The sequence below is a fragment of the Myxine glutinosa genome, chromosome 12, assembly GCF_964187855.1.
Source record: "Myxine glutinosa chromosome 12, kmMyxGlut1.1, whole genome shotgun sequence".
Classification (NCBI taxonomy): Eukaryota; Metazoa; Chordata; class Myxini; order Myxiniformes; family Myxinidae; genus Myxine; species Myxine glutinosa.
The window spans coordinates 40,591,376-40,613,718 of NC_136272.1; the positions used below are offsets into that span (position 1 = coordinate 40,591,376).

The following is a 22,343-nucleotide window of genomic DNA, read 5'->3' on the forward strand; positions in this document are numbered from 1 at the left end:
TAAAAACAAATGGCATTGACAAAATTATTGACACCCTAGACTAAATATTTGGTAGCACAACCATTGGACAAAATAACTGCAGTCAAGGGCTTCCTATAGCCATGAATGAGCTTCCTTCACCTCTCTACGAGCAGTTTGTCCCACTTTTCTTGTGCAAACTGCTCAAGTTCTCCCAGATTTGAAGGGTGCCTTCTCCCAACTGCTGTTTTCAGATCTCCCCACAGGTGTTCAATGGGATTTGGATCTGGACTCATTGCTGGTCACTTCAGAACAGTCCAGCGTTTTGCCTTGAACCATTCCTGGGTGCTTTTTCTGACACTGGGTTGAACATTGCGCTCCAAAATGCATTGGTAATCTCCTGATTTCATGATGACATGCACACATTCAAGGCACCCAGTGCCAGAGGCAGCACGGCAACCCCAAAACATCACTGACCTCCTCCATGTTTGACAGTAGGGAAGGTGTTCTTTTCTTTGAAGGCTTCATTTTGTTTTCTGTAAACATAGAGATGATGTGCTTTACAAAAAAGCTCCAATTTGGTCCCATCTGTCCACAGGACATTCTCCCAGGCAGGTTTGGGCTTGTTCAGGTGTGTTTGGAAAAGTCCACTCAGGCTTTTGTATGTCTCTCTCTCAGCAGTGGGGTCCTCCTGGGTCTCCTACCATAGAACCCCCTTTCAGCGAGTTGGCGACGGATGGTGCGAGTGGAAACTGTCGTACCTTGTGTCTGAAGGTCAGCTTGAATCTGTTTGGCAGTTGATCGAGGTGCTTTCTCCACCATTCGAACAATCCTTCCCTACAATCTTCGATGAAGTTTTCTCTTGCGGCCACATCCAGGGAGGTTGGCTACAGTGCCATGGGCCTTAAACTTCCTGATAACATTGCGTACGGTGGACACAGGAACATCAAGGTCTCTGGAGATGGACTTGTAGCCTTGAGATTGTCCATGCTTGGCTACAATCTTGTGTCTGACCTCCTCAGACAATTCTCTTGTTTTCTTTCTTTTCTCCATGCTCATTGCTGCACACACAGTGTGCAAAACAGCAGAATGACTCCTCTTCTGCACTCAAACTGGTTGAATGTGATTTTTATGTTGCAGGCACCTGCATCTCACCACAGGTGAATTGAATTCCACAGTAAAGGAGAATCACCTGCTTGAAATCTAATTATTTCTAACAACTTCTAAAAGGTGCCAATAATATTGTCTGGGTCATTTTAGGATTTCTGTGCGGAATAAGCTAAGATTTAGTATTTTTTCAGCTTTTGTGTTTTGTTCCATTGCAAACCAAAGAAATACAAATGTGGATACCAAAAGATTTTTAAATTTCAACAACTTTCTGGAAGAAATGGTGCATTTTTTTTTTTTTTTAAGTGCAAGGGTGCCAATATTTTTGGCCACGACTCTGTGTGCACACACTCGTATATACACTCACACACGAAGGTGGATACTTTGAGACCTGGGAAGACTACATTCCACCTTCTGAACCCCGCATATGAATATAACAACCAACGACATACTACCAATTTCTTCAGCTACAGATACACCTGAGCAATCACTCAGCAGGGTCAAACTGATCAAGAATCATCTTTGCTCCACAATGACTGGAGGACAGCTTGGGCTGGCATTCCTCACGAAATAGAAAGGGATCTTACATCAAGAGTAGGTTAATCATCGATCGGTGCATGACAGCTTTGCCAGAATACGCAAATTTTTATGTCAAGGTCAGTTAAAAGTAGAATTTTTATTTGCTTTATAAATAAGCATCCTTAGATTGTTCAATAATACATCCTTAGATTGCTCAGATATACAAAATTTACAAAAGAGCAAAAGTAATGTACTCATATTCATAAGGGTTTCATTTTACCCCAGCCGAGGTCGTTTACGATTGATAACAATAAGGGGAGCATCTGGCAAAATGAACATGTGACATCGGCCATCCTCCTGACATATATCATTTGCTCGGGTTTTGCCCCCCTTGATGCCAATGTCTGGATACCGTACCCCACTGGTGCTGCTTCCTTGCTTGACCCTCCCCATTTACAAAGGTTAATAATTATATGAATGACACAGGAGGCCATTAGGCCCATCCAGGCATGCGCTGTTATTACCAACCGATGGCTGTTTATCTATGCTGCACGTATCATTGTTGAAGTCCTTGGTATGACTCGGACGGGATCCGAACCGAACCGAAGGCCGTTTAATGGAAGACAAACAAACCAAAGATTGGCAATCACAGCAAAGGCTTTCTGATGGTCTCATGGCCTCCTCCTGCGTTGATGTCCATTGTAAGAGAACGAGTATTAAAGTACAACTTTGTACCACTTTGAAGTTGAAATAGACTTTGGAATGAGCCAAACTGTTTTGTGATTCTGCCTCCAACATGAGATCTTTTCCTGGAACCCCAAGATAGTAAAATTTAACTTCAGTTACCCCAGGGACGTCATTTTTACCCTGCGCTCGTGAAGCGAAAAGCAGGGTTAGGCATTCGGGCGCGTACGTACGTGTGTCTGCATTTTAAAAATTCATTTTCTCGGCAACTGTTCGTCTGATTGACACAAAATTTTACCACATGAGCGCCTCCGCCTATAGAAATGTTTTCATAATTACGACGTCATATGTCACGTGGTACGGACGCCATCTTGGAAAAACATTACACCTCCACATCTCAAAACCACTCGATGGAAAAAGTTGAAATCAGGCTCATTGTCAAGTACTCCCCATGAGGAATAACATATGTTGATGATGATGTCATTGATGGTTTCATTATGACATCATAATTCGACAAGTACAACGCTTCATCTGATCTGTACGAAAGAAAAAATTCCTCTGCAATTTAGTCCGATGGACACAAAAGGTATACCATAGGAATGCCTCCTCCTGTAGAATTGTTTAATGATAATTATGACGTCGTAGGTCACATGGTACAGGCGCCATCTTGGAAAAATCAAAAAACTTTGCACCTCTATATTTCCGAAACCGCTCCATAGAAAAAATTTGAAATTATGGTGCGTTGTCAAGTACTCCCCATGGAGAATAAGATATGTTAATGATGTCATCGGTGCCTTAATTATGACGTCATAATTCGACAAGTACAACGCTTGATCTGATCAGTATGAATTTTATTTTCTCTACAATTCTTCATCTGATGGACATTAAATTTTCACCAGAGGAGTGCTTACTCCTTTAGAATATTTTAATGATAATTACGACGTCATAGGTGACGTGGTACAGGCGCCATCTTTGAAAACCCCAAAGAAGGTTGCACCTCATCTCCAAAACCACTCAATGGAAAAAAATTGAAATGGCCTCATTGTGAAGAACTCCACATGGGGAATAGGTGCTGTTTACGATGACGTCATTGGTGCCATAATTATGACGTCATAATTCGACAGGGACAACGCATCGTCTGATCAGTTTGAAATTTATTGAGCATCATCTATGCAGCAATTACATTAGAGAATATAAATTTATGATGTCATCGCTCACGTGGTCTGGCAGCCATAATGGATCAAAGAATATAATAATGGATCTCTTGACATACAAAGCCCTCCATAACCTGGCCCCATCCTACCTGGCTGACCTCCTCTCCAGACACACTCCCACCCGCAACCTCCGCTCTGCTGGTACCAACCTCCTGACCCCCTCCATCCGGACCAAATTCAGATCCTGGGGGGACAGGGCCTTCTCCATCGCTGCTCCCACCCTCTGGAACTCACTACCTCACACCATCAGAGACTCCTCCTCACTCACCACATTCAAAACATCACTAAAGACCCACCTGTTCAACGCTGCATTCAACATTCAACCCACAGCATTTAACCCCTGACTATCTCTTCTCCTTCTCCCTCCTTTTGCTTTAAATATTTCCCTGTTGATTCTTGTCTTGTCTTTTTGATTCTTGTCTTATATATATGCCGTATATCGCTGCTGTTTGTTTTCTTGATTCTTGTCTTTTTGCAATTGTTGTTTTCATGTATTGTTATGCATTATGTTTTCCACTCTGTCAAAGCGCCTTTGGGCTTCTGGAAAAGCGCTATACAAAATAAATGAATTATTATTATTATTATTAAAGAAAAAAAAACCTCCAAAAACAAAATAGTTAGCTCGTACCACGTTCAATGCTGGGTGGGTATTCCATGAATACCATCTCATTGAAAATGTGTCCCTATGAAATAGCATAAGTTAAAGAAAAGGGTAAAAACAAATTAACACGTTCTGTTAACTACATGTCAACAGCTAGGTACCTGCTTTTACAATCATCTCCAGCACAACCATATGGTTAACGAATGGTCACATGAGTAGACCTATATTTACCTCTGCCACCGAAGGTGGATGGAGGTTATGTTTTCAGCCCTGTCTGTCTGTCTGTCTGTCTGTGAACAGGATATCTCAAAAAGTTGTGGGCAGATTCAGACAAAATTTGATGGAGAGGTTGGGTATGTAACAAGGATGAATTGATTAGATTTGATGAAGATTTGAATCCAGATTCGGATCAGAGAATATTTAAGTGATTCTTCACCATTAAGTGATGAGGCTAAAACCAATATACAGCAGGCTATTTCAAAAAGTTATCGACGGATTTGGACGAAACTTGATGGACAGGTTGGGTGTGTGACAAGGACAGATCGATTCGATTTTGGTGAAGATCCGACTCAAGACCCGGAAATTTAATTTTTTTCAAATTGTTCACCATTGATTGAGTGATCCGACCAAATTGTACATTCAGCATATTTCAAAAAGTTGTGGACGAATTGTGCCAAAACCTGGTGGATGAGTTGGTTAAGTGACAAAGAACAAGCCGATTAGATTTTCGTTCAGGTCCGAATCCAGATCTGTCCTATCAGTGGGATGTAAATCGTAACCTGTTCAGCCTGGCAGGGGTATGCTCTACCGAGTGATGTCCTAGTTTTACCTATTTCCATGTGGTATCTAATTCTATTTAGAAAACAGAAATAAAATACGAGTCGACTTACCTCCACTCTTAAGTTTTACACCAGCCATGATCGCCGTTTGTGTCTGCAAAAATGAGCCAGCCACTCCTTGTTCTTGGGACTATTGTACCTGGTGTACCTGTTGTTCATTACCTGTAAGTTTCGATTGCGAGCAAAGTCCGTGTGCTATTTTCAGGTTTGATCAACACACTGCGTTCGTCACAACCATCGTCCCGAAGATACACCACACCGTCTGTACCTGCCGCCTAAAATACACCGCATATCTATGGCGGCCAAAGTGCGCTGCATCTCCACGACACCCACCATGTCGAAAATACAAATTAAATAGATTTTTTTTTTGTATGAAAGGATAAATCTACCATATAAGAGGTCAATTTTCTCAGAGATGGCTGAACGGATCTTCGTCAAACTTTGAGGTTCATCAGTGAGTGCCTGGGGCCTGGGAGTGTTTTAGGCAAAAATAAATAAATTGAAAACAAAAAAGTTCCTTCTTTTTTTTTATTTAAAAAAAAAACTATCTATAGTGCCTAAACCTTTTTGATTAAAAACAGTTATATACAAGTACACACTCGCATAAATCAATACGAAACAATCACCAGACATTTCAACACAATCAAACAATTCTGGAAGTGGTCAGAGTTGTTGGTAAGGCTTCTTCTTCTTCTTCCTGAACAGCATCAAACTTAACTCAGAAACGTAATGAACGGCACATTCACCAGCAGATATTCAACGAAAAGGTGAAATGATGATTTGACATTTGTGATGCATTCTGATTTGGATGTAATTGCTTTTCCATTATATTTGCCCTCATTTCAAATACTAGGGCATGCCCGTACTATATATATATCTAAAATTATATCCCCCCCCTCTATTTACATGAAATGGTTTGGTCCAAAGCGAACGGCTTGCGAGTGGTGACAATCCCCCCCCTCTATTTACATGCAATGGTTTGGTCCAAAGCGAACGGCTTCCGGAGTTTGGTAAAGAAATCGCCATCGCGTGCACAAACGCGCAGGAAAGCGAATGAATCGCAAATTCGTGTTTATTAGTTGTAAAACATAGTTTAACGCCAACATAGTTTGCAAACGTGAAATAAATGAATACGCTCTCAAATGTGCCATCCGAGGCAGAGTGTGCCCGCCACGTTCGGCACACGCGATCGTTCGCTGCTCTCTGATTGGTTGAATCGTTTTTTGGACATAGCTCGGTAAGTAATTGTCCGATTAATATGAAACCTTGAAAAGGCACATCCTCGGGTCCCCAGCAATATACCTGGCAAGTTAAAAGTATATCGGACCCGTGGTTGTCGAGAAACAGCGGTCACAGACAAACGTACAGACAGACAGACAGAGATTACTGGAATTATAGATAGATGTTAATGTTTCTTTTTCGCTTGACCAACGCCGTGTACTCCAGCTATAAATACATATACTTTACTCGGGGTACAAATACAAATACAACTTTGTGTGGGTGGGGTAACATAGGCTATGTGGCCACGGCCTCATTCGGGGTGTGGGGGACCGGGAGAGGAGCATAAAGTCTCTATGTAAATGTGTAAGGTGTAGCGCCACCTGGTGATGGTGGCAGAGGGTATTACAATTTCCTTTTTTTACCTGGGCAACACTGGGGTGATGAAGCACTCTCTGCACAGGAAAAAAATTTCTTCCTTCCCTTCCCCCCTCCCCAAAACGGAGGGGCCTGTCAAAACCACCCCCCCCACCAAAAGATGTATATGTAGTACAGTATATCTTTCCCCTCCCTCTCCCCTCACCTCCCCCAGTTCATCTTTGCATCGTAATATATACTTATTATAACAAGTTTGGTCAAAATCCCATCACTGATTCACAAATTATCACGGTAAACATTTTTTCTTAACATGACCTTTGACCCCAAAATCGAATCAGTTCATCCTTACATCATCTTCTATCTTCCACATCTTATTATAATAGAGCAAACGTATATGGTTATGTATGTTATGTTTATATGCGACGAAAACGTCTTCTTCTTCAAATAAAATTACCACCCTCTTAATTGCGTTGACTGCTGAGACCCCTCAGACCTTTGACGACCCTTTAATTCCCCCAAGACCCTTCAGACCACCAAGACCCAAAAGACCCTTAAATACCCCAAATAACCAAAACACCCCAAAGACTCTTAAAGACCCAGAGGAAACAAAAGACCCTTCCGACCCAAAAGCCTCTGAAGACACCAAAGACCCAGAAGACCCAAAACACCTCAAAGACCCAAAATACCCTTAAAGGCCCAGAGGATCCAAAAGACCCTGAAGACCCAAAAGACACCGAAATGGTCAAAGATGCCTACCCCTCTGAAACGACGTGGCGGAGCGCGCCGAGTCACGCCAGTACATATAAATCTGAACGTCTGTTTGTTCGGTGGTGCCTCATGGACAGCCAAAGGAAGTGATTTAGAGAGGAAAGAGGGGGTCCATGGGGGTTATCTTTTTATGACAAAAAACATGGGCACATCAGAATTAGACTTGGGGCATGGCAGCGGGGCGTGGCTTCCTCTGACTATAAAGAGCCCACCACACACACGTGACTGACTATTTTCCGGGCAACGCCGAGTAATTGTGCTAGTTATACATACCTGCACTAAATTTGGCTTTGGTCCCTTTGGCCTTTCTTATATGTTATTGCAGAAACAAAATATTTTTTTTACTTAACATGACCTCTGACCTCAAAATCTAATCTGTTCAACTTAATATATACTGTTGCGGTTTTGCGAATAGAGGATAACACCCCTCGTAGGTAGTTTCACCACAACATGTAGCCTCGCTTTAGTTGTTATTTCTTATTAAATGTAAGCTTAGTATAGTCTCCTTTCTGGTGTTAGTATGCGTTGAGCAGGCCAGTAAGTGTAGGCTTCGGTGCTCCTTGGGCTAGAATGCCCTGTGTTATTTTAGGCTGGAATGCCACGTGCTATGCCTGGAACAAGTCTGGCAGGCCCAAGGGAGGAGCTGCAGGGGAGTGGCCGGTAAGCGGCGAGCAGCCAATCGGAGCTCAGGGGGAGTGGCTAACAGCAGCGGCCAGATGAGGGGCTTGGAACATTCGGGTAAGACTCGGGGGTGGGGCTATAAAACCCTGCCCCGGGCTCCCCGCCGCAGTGCAGCAGTGGCCAAGTCTGAGCACAGAGCGTTGTGAGAGAGCGTTGTGAGTGATCGAGAGAGAGAGTGCCCCAGTGCCCAAGTCACCCAGGAAGAGACGTTGTGGTTGAGTGACCCCGCGGAGTGAAGTCAGACGGGTGCTTGTTATAGCTCTCTCTCTGTGCACGAACTCTCCCTGTGCCCTGCGCTCTGCGGCTGTTAATCGCGCTTGTGAAGACGATCCATCCCCGGGCCACAGACACACGATCTCCCCGCCTGCGCTCCCAGCACACGTGCCGCGAACATCCGAGGGCCACGCCCGGCGAGTTGTCTGGAGCGAATGGCGCCAGGACGCGTTTGGAGCGCGTACTTTTCCTTCCTCTTTCCCTACGTGAGTGAGTGGGCCCTTGTCCGGGGATTAAGTAAGATTGACTAAGTATCTGCTCTGTCTCTCTTCTCTTTACCCTGATCACTGTGTAAATAATAATAAACCTGTGTTCTTCCTTCCATTTGATCGTTCCCGTCATTTCCATCCATTGGCCTAGCACTGTACGAATAAGACCGCTCAATCGGGTTCAATAAGAATTAACGGCATAAGTCACGTCACACGCAAACCGCTCGGCGTATCCATGTAGCGTGGCTTGTGCGAGGTCCAGTCCCCGTTCACGTGGCGGCATGTGTATTGAAGGTACGTAGGGACTCGACCAGATACCCTTCCGCACGCTCGCTATGAGTGGCGACTCGGCCTCGTGGACTCTAAGCTCGAAGGGGGGAAAAGGGGTTTAACCCCCCCCCCCCCCTCTGTACGTCGACGGGCTCGAGAGATCCGCAACAATACTTATACCAAGTTTGGTCAAAATCCCATCACTGGTTCACAAGTTAGCTCGGTAACATTATTTTTACTTAGTGGGACCTCTAACCGTTGACCTCAAAATCGAATCGGTTCATCTTTAAATCATGCTACAAATTTTTTTAATATATATATTTTTTTACAGAATCGAGGCTCGTGAAAGAGCTAACACATTGAACATGAAAACATGCACAGACACATAAAACATGCAATGAAGGGAGTGAGAGACAAGAGGGGGAAGAGAGGGAAGCACACAAGCACAACAGTAGAGAACAGGGATGTCGGTCGATCTGTGGAAGGGGGAGGGCTGGATACACTGTATAAAGCAAATGAACACGACTAGGAATTTCAGCAAAGAAGTTGGGGATTGAAAGAGGTGGATTTGGGGTGTTTTAACGGGGGTAGAAAAGATCAAGGTTTTGGATGGGGGAAGATAAGATATGGTGATGAACAGCTGTTTTAAAGACCTGGAGGGAGGAGAGGGATTGAAGAGAGTGGGGGAGTTTGTTCCAGAGGCGGGAGAAAAGAGGAATGAAGGAGTGAAGGGGAGCAGAGTCTTGATTTTGGCAGTTTCACCAGAAGAGGGTTGCTGGCAGATCTTGTGCAACCTGTAGGAATATTTGGGGGACAGAGCACAGAGAGAGCTGGGGGGGGCAAGGCCAGAGAAGAGTCGGTAGAAAACAGAAAGGCCATCAACCTGCCTGCGGTGAGTGAGTGAAAGGCCCTCAGAATCAGCTTCATCACGGGAGATTCCAATGATTCTGAAAGCTTTGGTTTCAACAGGGTGAAGCCGAGCTAGGTGTGAGGCAGGAGCACCAGCCCAGAGGGGAGAGCAGTATTCCATTGAGCTGCAGATGAAAGCCTTGTATGTGGTGAGGAGCTCAGGTGTGCCAAGGAAGGACTTCGCACGACGGAGGATGCCCAGTCGGCGACTGGCTTTGGAGGTCAGCTTGAAAATGTGGTTTTCCCAGGAAAGATCATGGCAGATTGTGAGACCCAAACTTGTACCAAGTTTGACTTGGAGCCCTTCAGCCGAAACGAAAACATCACAGACAGACAGATAACTCGGAAACAATGCCTCTGCCGACTCAACGGCGGAGGATAAAAATGCTTCAATATCAACTTTAAAAGTTCCACGTTTACATTTCAAGAAAATATTATATACTTAAAAACGTAAGCTCACCATTGAATTTGGTTAACAATCAAATAACTTCCGGGCTCCAATTATTATATTTAAACATTATTCATTCGTTCACGCTCAGTTTGACCAATACTCAAATTCATTTAATTTCCTACTCATGGCAACTTTGAGAAACATACCTTAAAACTAGAACGACACTCGGTAGCGCATACCTCCACCAGGCTGAACAGTGTGTTTTGTATCCCACTGATTGGCCTTATTTGGATTCAGACCTGAACCAAAGTCGAATCGCCTTGTTCTTGTCATCTAACCAACTCGTCCACCAAGTTTATTTACAACTCGTCCATAACTTTTTTTTAAATATCATGTTATTTATCACTTTTTCACCCGATCTCTCAATGGTGAAGAATCACTCAATAATTAAATAGTTATCGTATCCGAATCCATATTCAGATCTTCACAAACATCAAAATGATTAGTCCTCGTCACACAACCAACCTGTCCACCAAGTTTCATCCAAATACGTCAATAACTTTTTGAGATATCCTGCAATGTATCGTTTTTGGCCCTATCTCCCAATGGTGAAGAATCACTTTAAAAATTCTCATATCCGAATCCATATTCAGATCTTCACCAATATCGAATCGAATCGTCCTTGTCCGAGACCCACCCTGTCCACCAAGTTTCGTCCAAATCCGTCCATAACTTTTTGAGATATCCTGCTATGTATCGTTTTTGGCCCTATCTCCCAATGGTGAAGAATCGCTTAAAATATTGTAGTAACCGGGTCCGAATGTTCACCAAAATCGAATCATTTCGTCCTCGTCACATTTCGTTGACTGCACCTCTGCCAAAATTCGGCCGAATCTGTCCACAACTTTGAGATATCTTGTTCACAAACAAACAGACAGACAGGGGTGAAAACAACCTCCATCCACCTTCGGTGGTGGAGGTAACAAGATGGTTCTGCAGTAATAGATATGCCTTTCCACCAGGAAGTGGCAGATTGAGGCTTGTCCCATCTTGGATGAGATATCAGGCATCGTCTTGCAATATATTTTATGAAGGATCTCTTGACATGTCGGGCATGTGAACTTTACATTAGCACTTGTCTGGCAGCAACAGTTTTCTCGATCCTATTCCACCCTCTTCTTGACACAAGCATCTATCACCTCATGGTATTTCATTCCCAAATTAGACGACTTGGTGATGTAATGGTTAGAGCGTCCACTGAATCTCGGAAGTCAATGGTTTGAACCTCGGTGAATCATATCGAAGACAATTGTAAGTGCTGCTTTCTTGCTTGATGCTCAGTATTTAAGGATAGAGAGTGAAAACCAACAAACATAAGTGGCAACATTCATGTAGACTTTGATGGGCCCAATGGCCTCCTCTTGCATGGAAGTTTCTTGTAAGGCAACTCATTTATAACCTTTCCTGAGCTACATCGAACCGGCTGCGTTCAAGTATCAAACGTCTTCTGGTCTTGTCTCACCATCTTGGCTGGGCTGTGGCAACCAAACACATGCACGCACACCCTTCCTTATATACCACTAGAAGTACCCGGCGTTGCTGGGTGGGGGAAGGGGTGAGTGAGGGGGAGAGGAGGGGGGTAAGGGGGAGGGGTGAAGGGGGAGGGAGGGGGGAGGGGGAGGAAGAGGGAGGAGGGGTTGGAGGGGGGACGGTTAAGTGTGTTGCCAATCACGAAGAAGAAGAAGCCGTACTACCAACTTCAAGCACTTCTGGAATTGTTTGATGTATTTGTATTCAAATGTCTGGTGATTATGTATGTATGCGAATGTGTACTTGTATATAACTGTCATTAATTTAAAAAGGCTTCTGCACTATCGAGCGAGTTTTTTTTTTTGTTTAACTCCAAAAAAACGAACTTTTTTTTTTCAATTTATTATTATTATCTTTTGCCAAAACACTCCCAAGCACTCACTGATGAACCTCTGAAAGTTTGATGAAGATCCGTTCAGCCATCTCTGAATAAAACGCGGACACACACACACACACACACACACACACACACACACACACACACACACACACACACACACACACACACACACACACACACACACACACACACACACACACACACACACACACACACACACACACACCTCGCGTTTATATTCTTATTTACCATGGCAAAACACAGCACACCAAAACATCACCAAAATGTAGCCAAAGGTGAGATCAGTTTTATTAAGCACATGTAATGGAAATAACTCAAGAAAAACAAATGATGCCAGATAACTGCACTCACAGCTCAGCACTGCAGATTTAGGATTAAACATGGAAAAAAGAAACGTTTGAAAGATTACTAGATGTACAAGTTTAAGCATACCTAGTCATAACGATTCTGTTGACTGCACCCGTTCAAAAGCTCCGTAGAATAAGATTTCAACCTGTTTCACCAATAAGATAAAGAAGAAACTCACCGACAAAGCATAAATCCATGCTTTTTGAGAATAAGTATTTCGACAAAGAATACATTTTATATTAATAAAAAAACATTAGAATGGGGAGAGGAATCGAATTTCTTTGAAACAAAGAAAAAGGTGTTGAAAGGATTTCATTATAATGATTGACAAATAAGGAAAGCAACACAAGAAAGAAAATCCAGGATGTTTATTGAATCAACTCAAAGTACAAAAACCCAACACATATAAAACTGTTCAGTCTCTTAGACAGCTTTAATTTCTAACCAACACCTATTCTCACAGATGCCTGACCCTCCTCACAACCACAACATCTGCTCTAACCTAACCTCGATTCTACTCACCCGTAATGTGAGACAGCTATTAAGTAAGACCGACAAATGAAGGGGATGCACCAATGGATCATGAGGCGAATTTGATGCCAAGAAACAGCGTAAGGTGGTGGAGTTTGCAGTTTGGGTGCAGAATGAGAGTGAGGGCAAAGGTGAGGAACAGGGACAACTCAATCATGGTGGACATTAAACTGTCTTCTGCTGGCCCTTCTTGCCGATGAGTGACTTGTGGATGTGAGGAATCACGCCTGATGAGACAGAATGAGTGCCGCACAATTAGTTAGCATATGTGCAAAATAGTTGATTAGAAAGACCGTGCAGACGACCGACACCCAATTACATGAAAAATAATGTTTGCTGTGTGCAGTAAAATAAACTCAAGCTGCTCAACCAAATAAAACCATCAAATTACAATATGCCCCAAACCTTTACATTTTTGGCTGTAAAAATGCAGGATATATTACATGGACGGGGATGGGAGCAAGACATTGGTAATGAACGTAGAGCAGCAACGAAGGCTGGAAAGGGTGGAAATGCGAATGGTTCGGTGGATGTGTGGAGTATCGTTGAGAGAGAGGAAGACAAATGATGAATTGCGAAAGATGATGGGGATGGAACCTGTGATTGATGCTGTGAAGAGAAACAGGTTGAGATGGTTTGGTCATGTGTTGAGGAAGGATGAAAGTGACTGGTTGAGAAGAGTGATGGAAATGAATGTAGAAGGAAGTAGAGGACGGGGAAGACCGAGAAAGACTTGGCTAAAGGTGGTGGAAGAAGAAATGCGAGCAAGAGGATTAACAAGGGGAGATGCAGAAAATAGGGCAAAATGGAGAAGATTGTCATGGGGTCCGCAAGGCTCTCCCCGCTCTCGCAGTGAAAATGGCCTTAAAATGCCTCTTGTTGTTGTTGTATATTACATGGAGCTCGAGATGGGAGCAACGAGAAAAGGAAGAAAGGAGAATGTGGGTATAAAATTAATTTAATAAAAGTGAGGCTTAACTCAGAAAAGCACTCACGAAGCTATCAAACCACCGATTTACGTTGCGGATGTGTTCCTATGTTATATGTTGATGGCAAGCCATCAAAAGGGTAGAAAATCTCGAGTTTCCAATATCTCACCACCCCTACTTCCTGAGGTAAAGCAGAATGTGCAAGAAAAATGAGAGCACAAGTTGTCTTGCCGATTTGTAATGAAGAATCAACAAATCGGCAGATGAGTCAGAAAGGAAAGCCAAACTTTCAATGGAAATTTCCTCCTGGATCTGAATTACAGAAATGAAATCGACAGTTAGAAAATATATTTTCAAAGGAGTTTAGGGCTGAAGCATTATGTAGTTATGGCAATATCAGCTACAAAATGTACTGCATTTTGTCTCACAAAAATAAATCCTTATTTGGAGATTTCTTCAACCAGTATTTCGTTGCTGGAATGGACCATGAGATAGATTGGCTCCAGAATTATACTGGAAAAGAAGAAGAAGGAAAAAAAAAGCATGTTCAACTTGTCAAAGAATTGCATCTGAGCCCTTGCAATTGTAGTGCTGTCAAGATGAAAGAAATCTGGACTAAGTTGCAGACAGTTTAGGTGGTCGGTTTAAGGTGGACTGACATTTTAGATGTTCCACAACTTTTTCTTTGGGTGAGGTATGTTTCAAACTGTTATGAAGGAAAATTGGAAACTCCTCCAACACTCAAACTCCACCCCTTATAACCTCCTCTCTCTCCCTGCCTTTGTTGGGATGATCAGACCTCCGACATTCTGAATAATGTTTTGAAAACGAGAAATATGCACACAATCTGGATAAACTTGCATTTTGTACCACGGCGGCAGAATTGCACTGCACATTAAAAAAAACAACCCATTTCTCATTCTCCGTGTACTGCTCTTACACTTCCCAAACCCCAAGAATACCTCGAGCTGTGACTTCCCCTTCGCTCCCACCTCATGGTTCTCTGTGTTGTACCATCATCCCAACAGTGACGAATCCATATACATCTCTCTCAGACGACATAGACCAACTTTTAATCACTCATCACATCCCACCTCTCTTCCTTGTGGTGACTTCAATTTCACCATGCTAATTGCCTGGGTGTTGGGCTAGCGGCTAGGGTGCCGGCTTAGGATCCTAGGATCCTGGGTTCGAATCCCGGTCGATCGCTGAATTAATGCCAGGGGGTTTGACTCAGCCTGTCATCCTTCCGAGGTCGGCTAATTGAGTACCAGTTCACTGGTAATTCCCTGTTTGTCGTTAAAGGCGGCAAAAAGGGTTGGCGTCAGGAAGGGCATCCGGCCGTAAAACATTGCTTCAAAAAGGGGACCAAAAAACAACAACAACCATGGTTCCCGAAAAAGGCCAACCCCCGCTTTGCGGGGAAAAATGGCCTCTAAAGGTGGTTTAATTGCCTGGGTGTGGGTACCTCTCTCACCAGCCATGGCACTTCTGCAAAGGATTGCTGTGACTCTATGGAGCTATCTATACTTGTGTGAACTTTCCCACCCAGATCTCTCCCAATGGCAAATCCTCCCTTCTTGGATTTGGTGATAACAAACCTCCCTGACAATGTATCTTGCTCGGCCTCTGCCCCAATCGGCTCATCTGACCACATGCATGTGAAGGTCAACATCTCTCGGGCCATCCTCAGCGAATAGCCCTCAGTGCCGCCGAGTCTGCCAGTTCACTCAGGCAAACTGGCAGGGACTGCAAGTAGCCATCACACTCCATGACTGGTCTCCTATATCCACCACCCTTGAAATTAACTCAGACTGGGAATTCTTCCACAGAAACCTCCTCCTTCTAATGCACAGATTAATCCCATCTAGTCTTCAGTTATATTACCCATCCACCCACTCTGTGTACTTTGAATCCTGTGGTGAGTCAGTTGCTTTGAAACAACTAGCATTCTCCTGCTGGAAGGCAAATAAACCTCAGATCATTCCACAAATCCCACAACAAGTGTGTCCACTCTCAAGAGAGCCAGAAAATAACATCTGTCCAATCTCAAGAATGAGCTTTCAAACTTGTCTCCCTCCTCCAAAACCTGGTGGCACCATGTCAATTCTGTCTCGTGCATCAAAATATTGCATCCCGAACCACTGGTAGTGAAATCTGCAATCTGGTGGTGAAAGAAGGCCGCATTCCAGTGGATTGGGAACTGAGTACCCTCGTCGCTCTATACAAGGGGAAGGGTGACCCTCTGGAGCGTGGCTCGTACCGAGCGATAAATTTATTGGAGCATGGAATTAAGGCATTGGAGAGGGTGCTGGAGAGGAGGGTAAGAAAGAAGGTGAAGATCGACGAAATGCAGTTTGGATTTATGCCAGGAAGAGGAATGACAGACACGCTCTTTATTGTGAGGCAGTTGCAGGAGAAGTACATTGAGTAGAGGAAGAAGTTGTTTCTTGGGTTTGTTGATCTGGAGAAAGCATTCGATAGGGATCCACACGAAGTATTGACATGGGCATTGAGGAAGTTAGAAGTGGAGGAATGGTTGATCGATCAGAGTTGTGATGGCAATGTACAAAAGAGCGCGCACAGCTGTAAGGACGAAGGACGGGAACAGTGGTGAGTTTGAGGTGAAGGTGGGAGTGCATCAGGGGTCGGTACTAAGTCCACTACTATTTGTAGCTGTGATGGAGGTGCCGGCTCAGAACGTAAAGGAGGGTTTACCTTGGGAGTTGTTGTATGCAGATGATCTGGTGTTGATTGCGGAAAGTATGGATGGACTGAAGGAAAAGATGAACAAGTGGAAGGAATGTAGAGACAAAAGGTCTGAAGGTGAATATAGGAAAGACGAAGGTGATGGCAAGTGGTAAAGCATGTGGTGAGGTGGAAAGAACTGGGAAGTGGCCATGTGCTGTGTGCAGGAAGGGTGTCGGAGTGAACTCCATTCAATGTACAATGTGCGCTGAGTGGGTTCATCAAAAATGTAGTGGTCTGAGAGGGTCATTAACCAGTGTGGCAGCTACATTCAAATGTAAGGCTAGGTGTGCACAGAGGGAGCTGCAGATGGAGGAAATGTTGAGTTGGATCTTGGAGACGGCATGAAGCTGGAAGGTGTGAAAACATTTTGCTACCTCGGAGACATGCTGAATGGAGAAGGTGGATCAGACTCGGCAACGGTTGCAAGAGTGAGATGTGCATGGAAGAAGTTTCGGGAACTGAGTGGCGTGCTGATGAGGAGGGGAGTGTCGTTGAAGCTGAAGGGAAAGGTGTATGCTGCATGTGTGAGAAGTGTTATGATTTATGGGAGCGAGACATGGGTAATGAACGTGGAGCAGCAACGAAGGCTGGAAAGGGTGGAAATGTGAATGGTTCGGTGGATGTGCGGAGTATCGTTGAGAGAGAGGAAGACAAATGATGAATTGCGAAAGATGATGGGAATCGAGCCTGTGATTGATGCTGTGAAGAGGAACAGGTTGAGATGGTTTGGTCATGTGTTGAGGAAGGATGAAAGTGACTGGTTGAGAAGTGATGGAAATGAATGTAGAAGGAAGTAGAGGATGGGGAAGACCGAGAAAGTCTTGGCTAAAGATGGTGGAAGAAGAAATGCGGGCAAGGGGGTTAACAAGGAGAGATGCAGAAAATAGGGCAAAAAGGAGAAGATTGTCATGGGGACCGCAAGGCTAGCCCCCGCTCTGGCAGGGAAAATGGCCTTAAAATGCATGTTGTTGTTGTTGTTGTTGTTGTTGTTGTAACCACTCTATCTCTCTCTGTACCCACCCTTCCCCGTCATACCCAATTGCTCCTGGACTCTGTCTTTTGCACCTGAGTAGGTGGAAAAGTTTCTGGTAACCTCAGACTCTGCAACTGGACCAGTTGGCATCAGCTTGAGTATCCCAAAAATCTGCTCTGCTATTCTTGCACTTCCTCTCTCTGCCCTTTACCACAGGTTATCTTCCATCTGCTTGGAAATCAGCAAACATCACAGGACAACAAAAATAAATAGCCCCGAGTGGGCTAATTGTAATCTCTTTATGTTGTACTTCAGACCTCTGCTGATCTGGGGGAGCCGCCCCGATTTTTAAATCGAAAAATCGAAGACCGAGCGATCCTGCAGACCATCGAGTAAAAGGGCTGTATCTGGTTACAGAGCAATTTGTTGGTAAATATGAGACGAGTAGGGATCAAAAGATCCATGGGGTAACCCCCCTACCACTTGGGAGCTCCCAATGTGAAATCGAAAAATCGAAGCCCAAGCGATTATATGGGCTATTGTCTTGTATTCATGTGACAAGTTTCAGAACAATCAGCCAGGTGACAAGGGAAGAGTAGCAAAAATAACAAAAAGTTAATGGACGGACATCACAGCCCATTTTATGACCCCTCTTCGAGAATTGAGATGATGACCTAAAAAGGTGCAAAAACGGATCCTTTCAACTACAGACCAATTAGCTTACTTCCAATCATCAGCAAGGTCATGGAATCTATAATCACACTTGACATCAACTCATTCCTTTTCTCCAACAGCCTCATCTTCGATCATCAATTCAGATTCAGACGTGGTCACTCCACCTTGAGCATGCTGTTCCTACTCTCCCAACAATGGATGGAGGCCCTCAATATCAGACTGGCATCCTGCCTTGCTCTCCAAACTGTCTGCCTATGGAATTCAAGGCCAACTCCACTCGGATTACTGACTTCCTCCACTCTCAGGGCCATTGTGTGGCTCTCAACGGAATCCTTTCTTCTCTCCTTGTCAACGCTGGAGAACTCCAAAGCAGTGTTTTCAGCCCCATCTTATTCCTAATCTTCATCAATGATCTCACCAACTTTCTGGAATGACTATCTTTTTGCTGATGACAACTTTCTGCCTTGTTATTCCTCATCCTTCTGACAGACAGACAAGCAGCCTCTTCCCTCTCCACAGACCTTGACAAAAATTTGAATATGGTCAAACAGTTGGACCTGAGCTCCGATCCACCTGCAACACTTTCATCCACAGCTTGATAGAGTATTGCTTTCCTCTCTGAGCAGGCTACCCTGCCTCGCATCTTGCTCAGCTTGACGCTGTGGAAACCAAGGCTTTCAAGATCATTGGAATCTCTCGCGATGAAGCCGAGTCGATGGGCCTATCACTTCGTCATCGCCAACAGGTGGACAGTCTGTCTTCTTCCACCTCATTTCTGGTCATTGCACCCTTGGCCCTCTCCGTACTCTGCAGTCTCTCCCCCCTCCCCCTACTCCCTCCCTCCCTACTATCTGCAAGAAACGCACACGGTCCACCAGCAACCTCCTCCAAATGAAACTGCCTAAATTCGCAACCACTGCTCAATCATTCCTCTTTTTACCCACCTGTGGAACCACCTTCCACACTCCCTTCAATCTCATTCTTCTCTCCAGGTCTTCAAGACAGCTGTTCACAACCATCTCAAGTCATCCCCCATGCAAAACCATGATCCTTTCTACACCTGTTAAACCACAACCAACCCTCCCAAAACTTTGCTTACATATCCATTTTGTTCACCCCTTGCTTTCCTCCCTACCACTCATCATTACCTCCACCCCATGGTTGTCCATCTCCGTCGACTTTCTCCCTCTGCCCTGCTGTTGGTGTTTCCCCTTTTACTGCTGTTCCCTTTGCTGTGTTGTGTCCTGATCTATCCTGTGTCCCTGATCTATCCTGTGTCCCTGATCTATCCTGTGTCCCTGATCTATCCTGTGTCCCTGATCTATCCTGTGTCCCTGATCTATCCTGTGTCCCTGATCTATCCTGTGTCCCTGATCTATCCTGTGTCCCTGATCTATCCTGTGTCCCTGATCTATCCTGTGTCCCTGATCTATCCTGTGTCCCTGATCTATCCTGTGTCCCTGATCTATCCTGTGTCCCTGATCTATCCTGTGTCCCTGATCTATCCTGTGTCCCTCATCTATCCTGTGTCCCTCATCTATCCTGTGTCCCTCATCTATCCTGTGTCCCTGATCTATCCTGTGTCCCTGATCTATCCTGTGTCCCTGATCTATCCTGTGTCCCTGATCTATCCTGTGTCCCTGATCTATCCTGTGTCCCTGATCTATCCTGCGTCCCTGATCTATCCTGCGTCCCTGATCTATCCTGCGTCCCTGATCTATCCTGCGTCCCTGATCTATCCTGCGTCCCTGATCTATCCTGCGTCCCTGATCTATCCTGCGTCCCTGATCTATCCTGCGTCCCTGATCTATCCTGCGTCCCTGATCTATCCTGCGTCCCTGATCTATCCTGCGTCCCTGATCTATCCTGCGTCCCTGATCTATCCTGCGTCCCTGATCTATCCTGCGTCCCTGATCTATCCTGCGTCCCTGATCTATCCTGCGTCCCTGATCTATCCTGCGTCCCTGATCTATCCTGCGTCCCTGATCTATCCTGCGTCCCTGATCTATCCTGCGTCCCTGATCTATCCTGCGTCCCTGATCTATCCTGCGTCCCTGATCTATCCTGCGTCCCTGATCTATCCTGCGTCCCTGATCTATCCTGCGTCCCTGATCTATCCTGCGTCCCCGATCTATCCTGCGTCCCCGATCTATCCTGCGTCCCCGATCTATCCTGCGTCCCCGATCTATCCTGCGTCCCCGATCTATCCTGCGTCCCCGATCTATCCTGCGTCCCCGATCTATCCTGCGTCCCCGATCTATCCTGCGTCCCCGATCTATCCTGCGTCCCCGATCTATCCTGCGTCCCCGATCTATCCTGCGTCCCCGATCTATCCTGCGTCCCCGATCCATCCTGTGTCCTGATCCATCCTGTGTCCTGATCTATCCTGTGTCCTGATCTATCCTGTGTCCTGATCTATTCCATGAGCCTAGACCTTGTAAAAAATAAAATGACAAATTAGGCGGCTTTGATGAATGGATGACGTTTCATTTCCCTTCTGAAGAAGCAACATAGTCGGACCATTCTAACATTAAGGTTTAAAAGCATAGGAGAGTTTGAAAAAGTGAGGTCCATCAGGTGATAGAAGTTGCTAACCCAAATCATTGCAGGCCCTTGTGTCATTAATACTTCCATGCCTTTCTGGAAGAAATGAAAGAAAACTATTCTGATATTGCTTCTTTCAGAAAAGTTGGATGGCCAAGTTGACAACCTATCTGCAATTTGTTGATATGCTGCAACCAGTTTGTGAATTATTGAATAAATAAATAAAGGATCTACTGGGCAAATTTGGGGGAGAGGGGGCAAGGGAGAAGGTGCGTTTTCTTTTGTCGCTGAATGATCAGACATCACATTTTAAATTATCTGAACCCGAAACTGCAAGGCAAGAACAAAAGTAAATTGGAGCTGGTTACAGGGGTGAGAGCTCATGTGAAAGTTGAACCTTCTCTGCCAGCATTTCAATAATGCTCACTTCAAGAAAATAATAGTCAGGTTCACTATGTCAATAAATTATATTTCGTTCAAAATCATGGTAGATTAGCAAACCTATACATTTTTGGAAAGGTTATAGCATAAGGAAACTAAAAATCAATGTTTACATTTGGAGAGATACCTGTATGGCGGCCATTTTGGATTTTCAAAATGGCCACTGTAAAATACACATTTTGTTCTATTTCTGCCTCTAATTACCCTAAAAACTTTTTAAAATATACTAAACCTATATTTTCAGGGACAAGGAATCCAATGAAAGTATCAAATTAGTGCTATGGGGAATGGTAAGACACGAATCAAAGGTTTTGAATTGCAAAATACTGTCTTTATATTCGCGATAAGTTGCATAATCAAATACATGTTATCATTTTGTACAGGCAGTTAACATCAAAATGTGTCACAATAATTCATATCACCAAACATACACAGGCAGTCAGCAAAATCATATATACACATGCAGTCAGTATAACTTCACATCTACACAGGCAGTCAATGACAAAATATACACAGGCAGTCAATGGCATCAAACATACACGATTACAGAATATGCCATTTAGAGTTCGTCATCACTGTCCTGTGTGTCGTATCCGACAATATAGTCCGCATCGTTTTCACAGTCCGTTCCACACAAGCAAAGGTCGGTCAAATTGATTGGCAAATCGAATCGAATCGAATCGATCGAATCGATCGGTCGAATGGAATTGGTCGATTGGTCGAATTGGTCGAAATTGGCAAATGTAAACATTGATTTTCAGATTTTCCATGTAATAACGTTTCCAAAAATGTATAGGTTTGCTAATCTACCATGATTTTGAACGTAAAAACATAGTGAACCTGACGATAACCAAAATAGAGACATTATGATGGAGTGGTAGAAGAAAAAAAATTCAATTTAAATTAAAAAAAAAAAAAAATTCATGATTATCCAGAAGTTAGAAACATGACATTTTCTGAATCAATCTAACAGTCTAACTGAAGAGAAAATTAAGGAAAACAAGTGAATCCACTTGGATTCCGCCCAGGTTGGCACATGGAAATTATGATGTAGCATAATTATCATCTCGGGTCAAGATTTGAAATTATGCCATGGTTTTTGTAAAATTGCTACCAGTATTCACATTATGTTCACATTCATTCACATTCACAGGGTCCTCTGGGTCCTCTGGGCATTTGGG

The 22,343-nt window shown here is 44.1% G+C and overlaps 2 protein-coding genes across 3 annotated transcripts in view; both read right to left on the reverse strand.

The window, feature by feature from the left end:
* LOC137437246 (cadherin-related family member 2) overlaps positions 1-5,188 on the reverse strand; it is a 158,688-nt gene extending 153,500 nt beyond the window's left edge. Inside the window, exon 1 of one of the 2 annotated variants that reach the window (XM_078766757.1) lies at positions 4,974-5,188. In XM_078766757.1, coding sequence (XP_078622883.1) covers positions 4,974-5,001 — 28 coding nt within the window. In that variant the 5' untranslated portion in view covers positions 5,002-5,188. The remainder of the gene's footprint in view (positions 1-4,973) is intronic. The other variant, XM_078766756.1, reaches the window with a different exon arrangement.
* A 7,048-nt stretch (positions 5,189-12,236) lies between these two features.
* LOC137437931 (histone H2A.V) overlaps positions 12,237-22,343 on the reverse strand; it is a 36,641-nt gene continuing 26,534 nt past the window's right edge. The window contains exon 5 of the mRNA XM_068132689.2: positions 12,237-13,076. Coding sequence (XP_067988790.1) covers positions 13,015-13,076 — 62 coding nt within the window. The 3' untranslated portion in view covers positions 12,237-13,014. The remainder of the gene's footprint in view (positions 13,077-22,343) is intronic.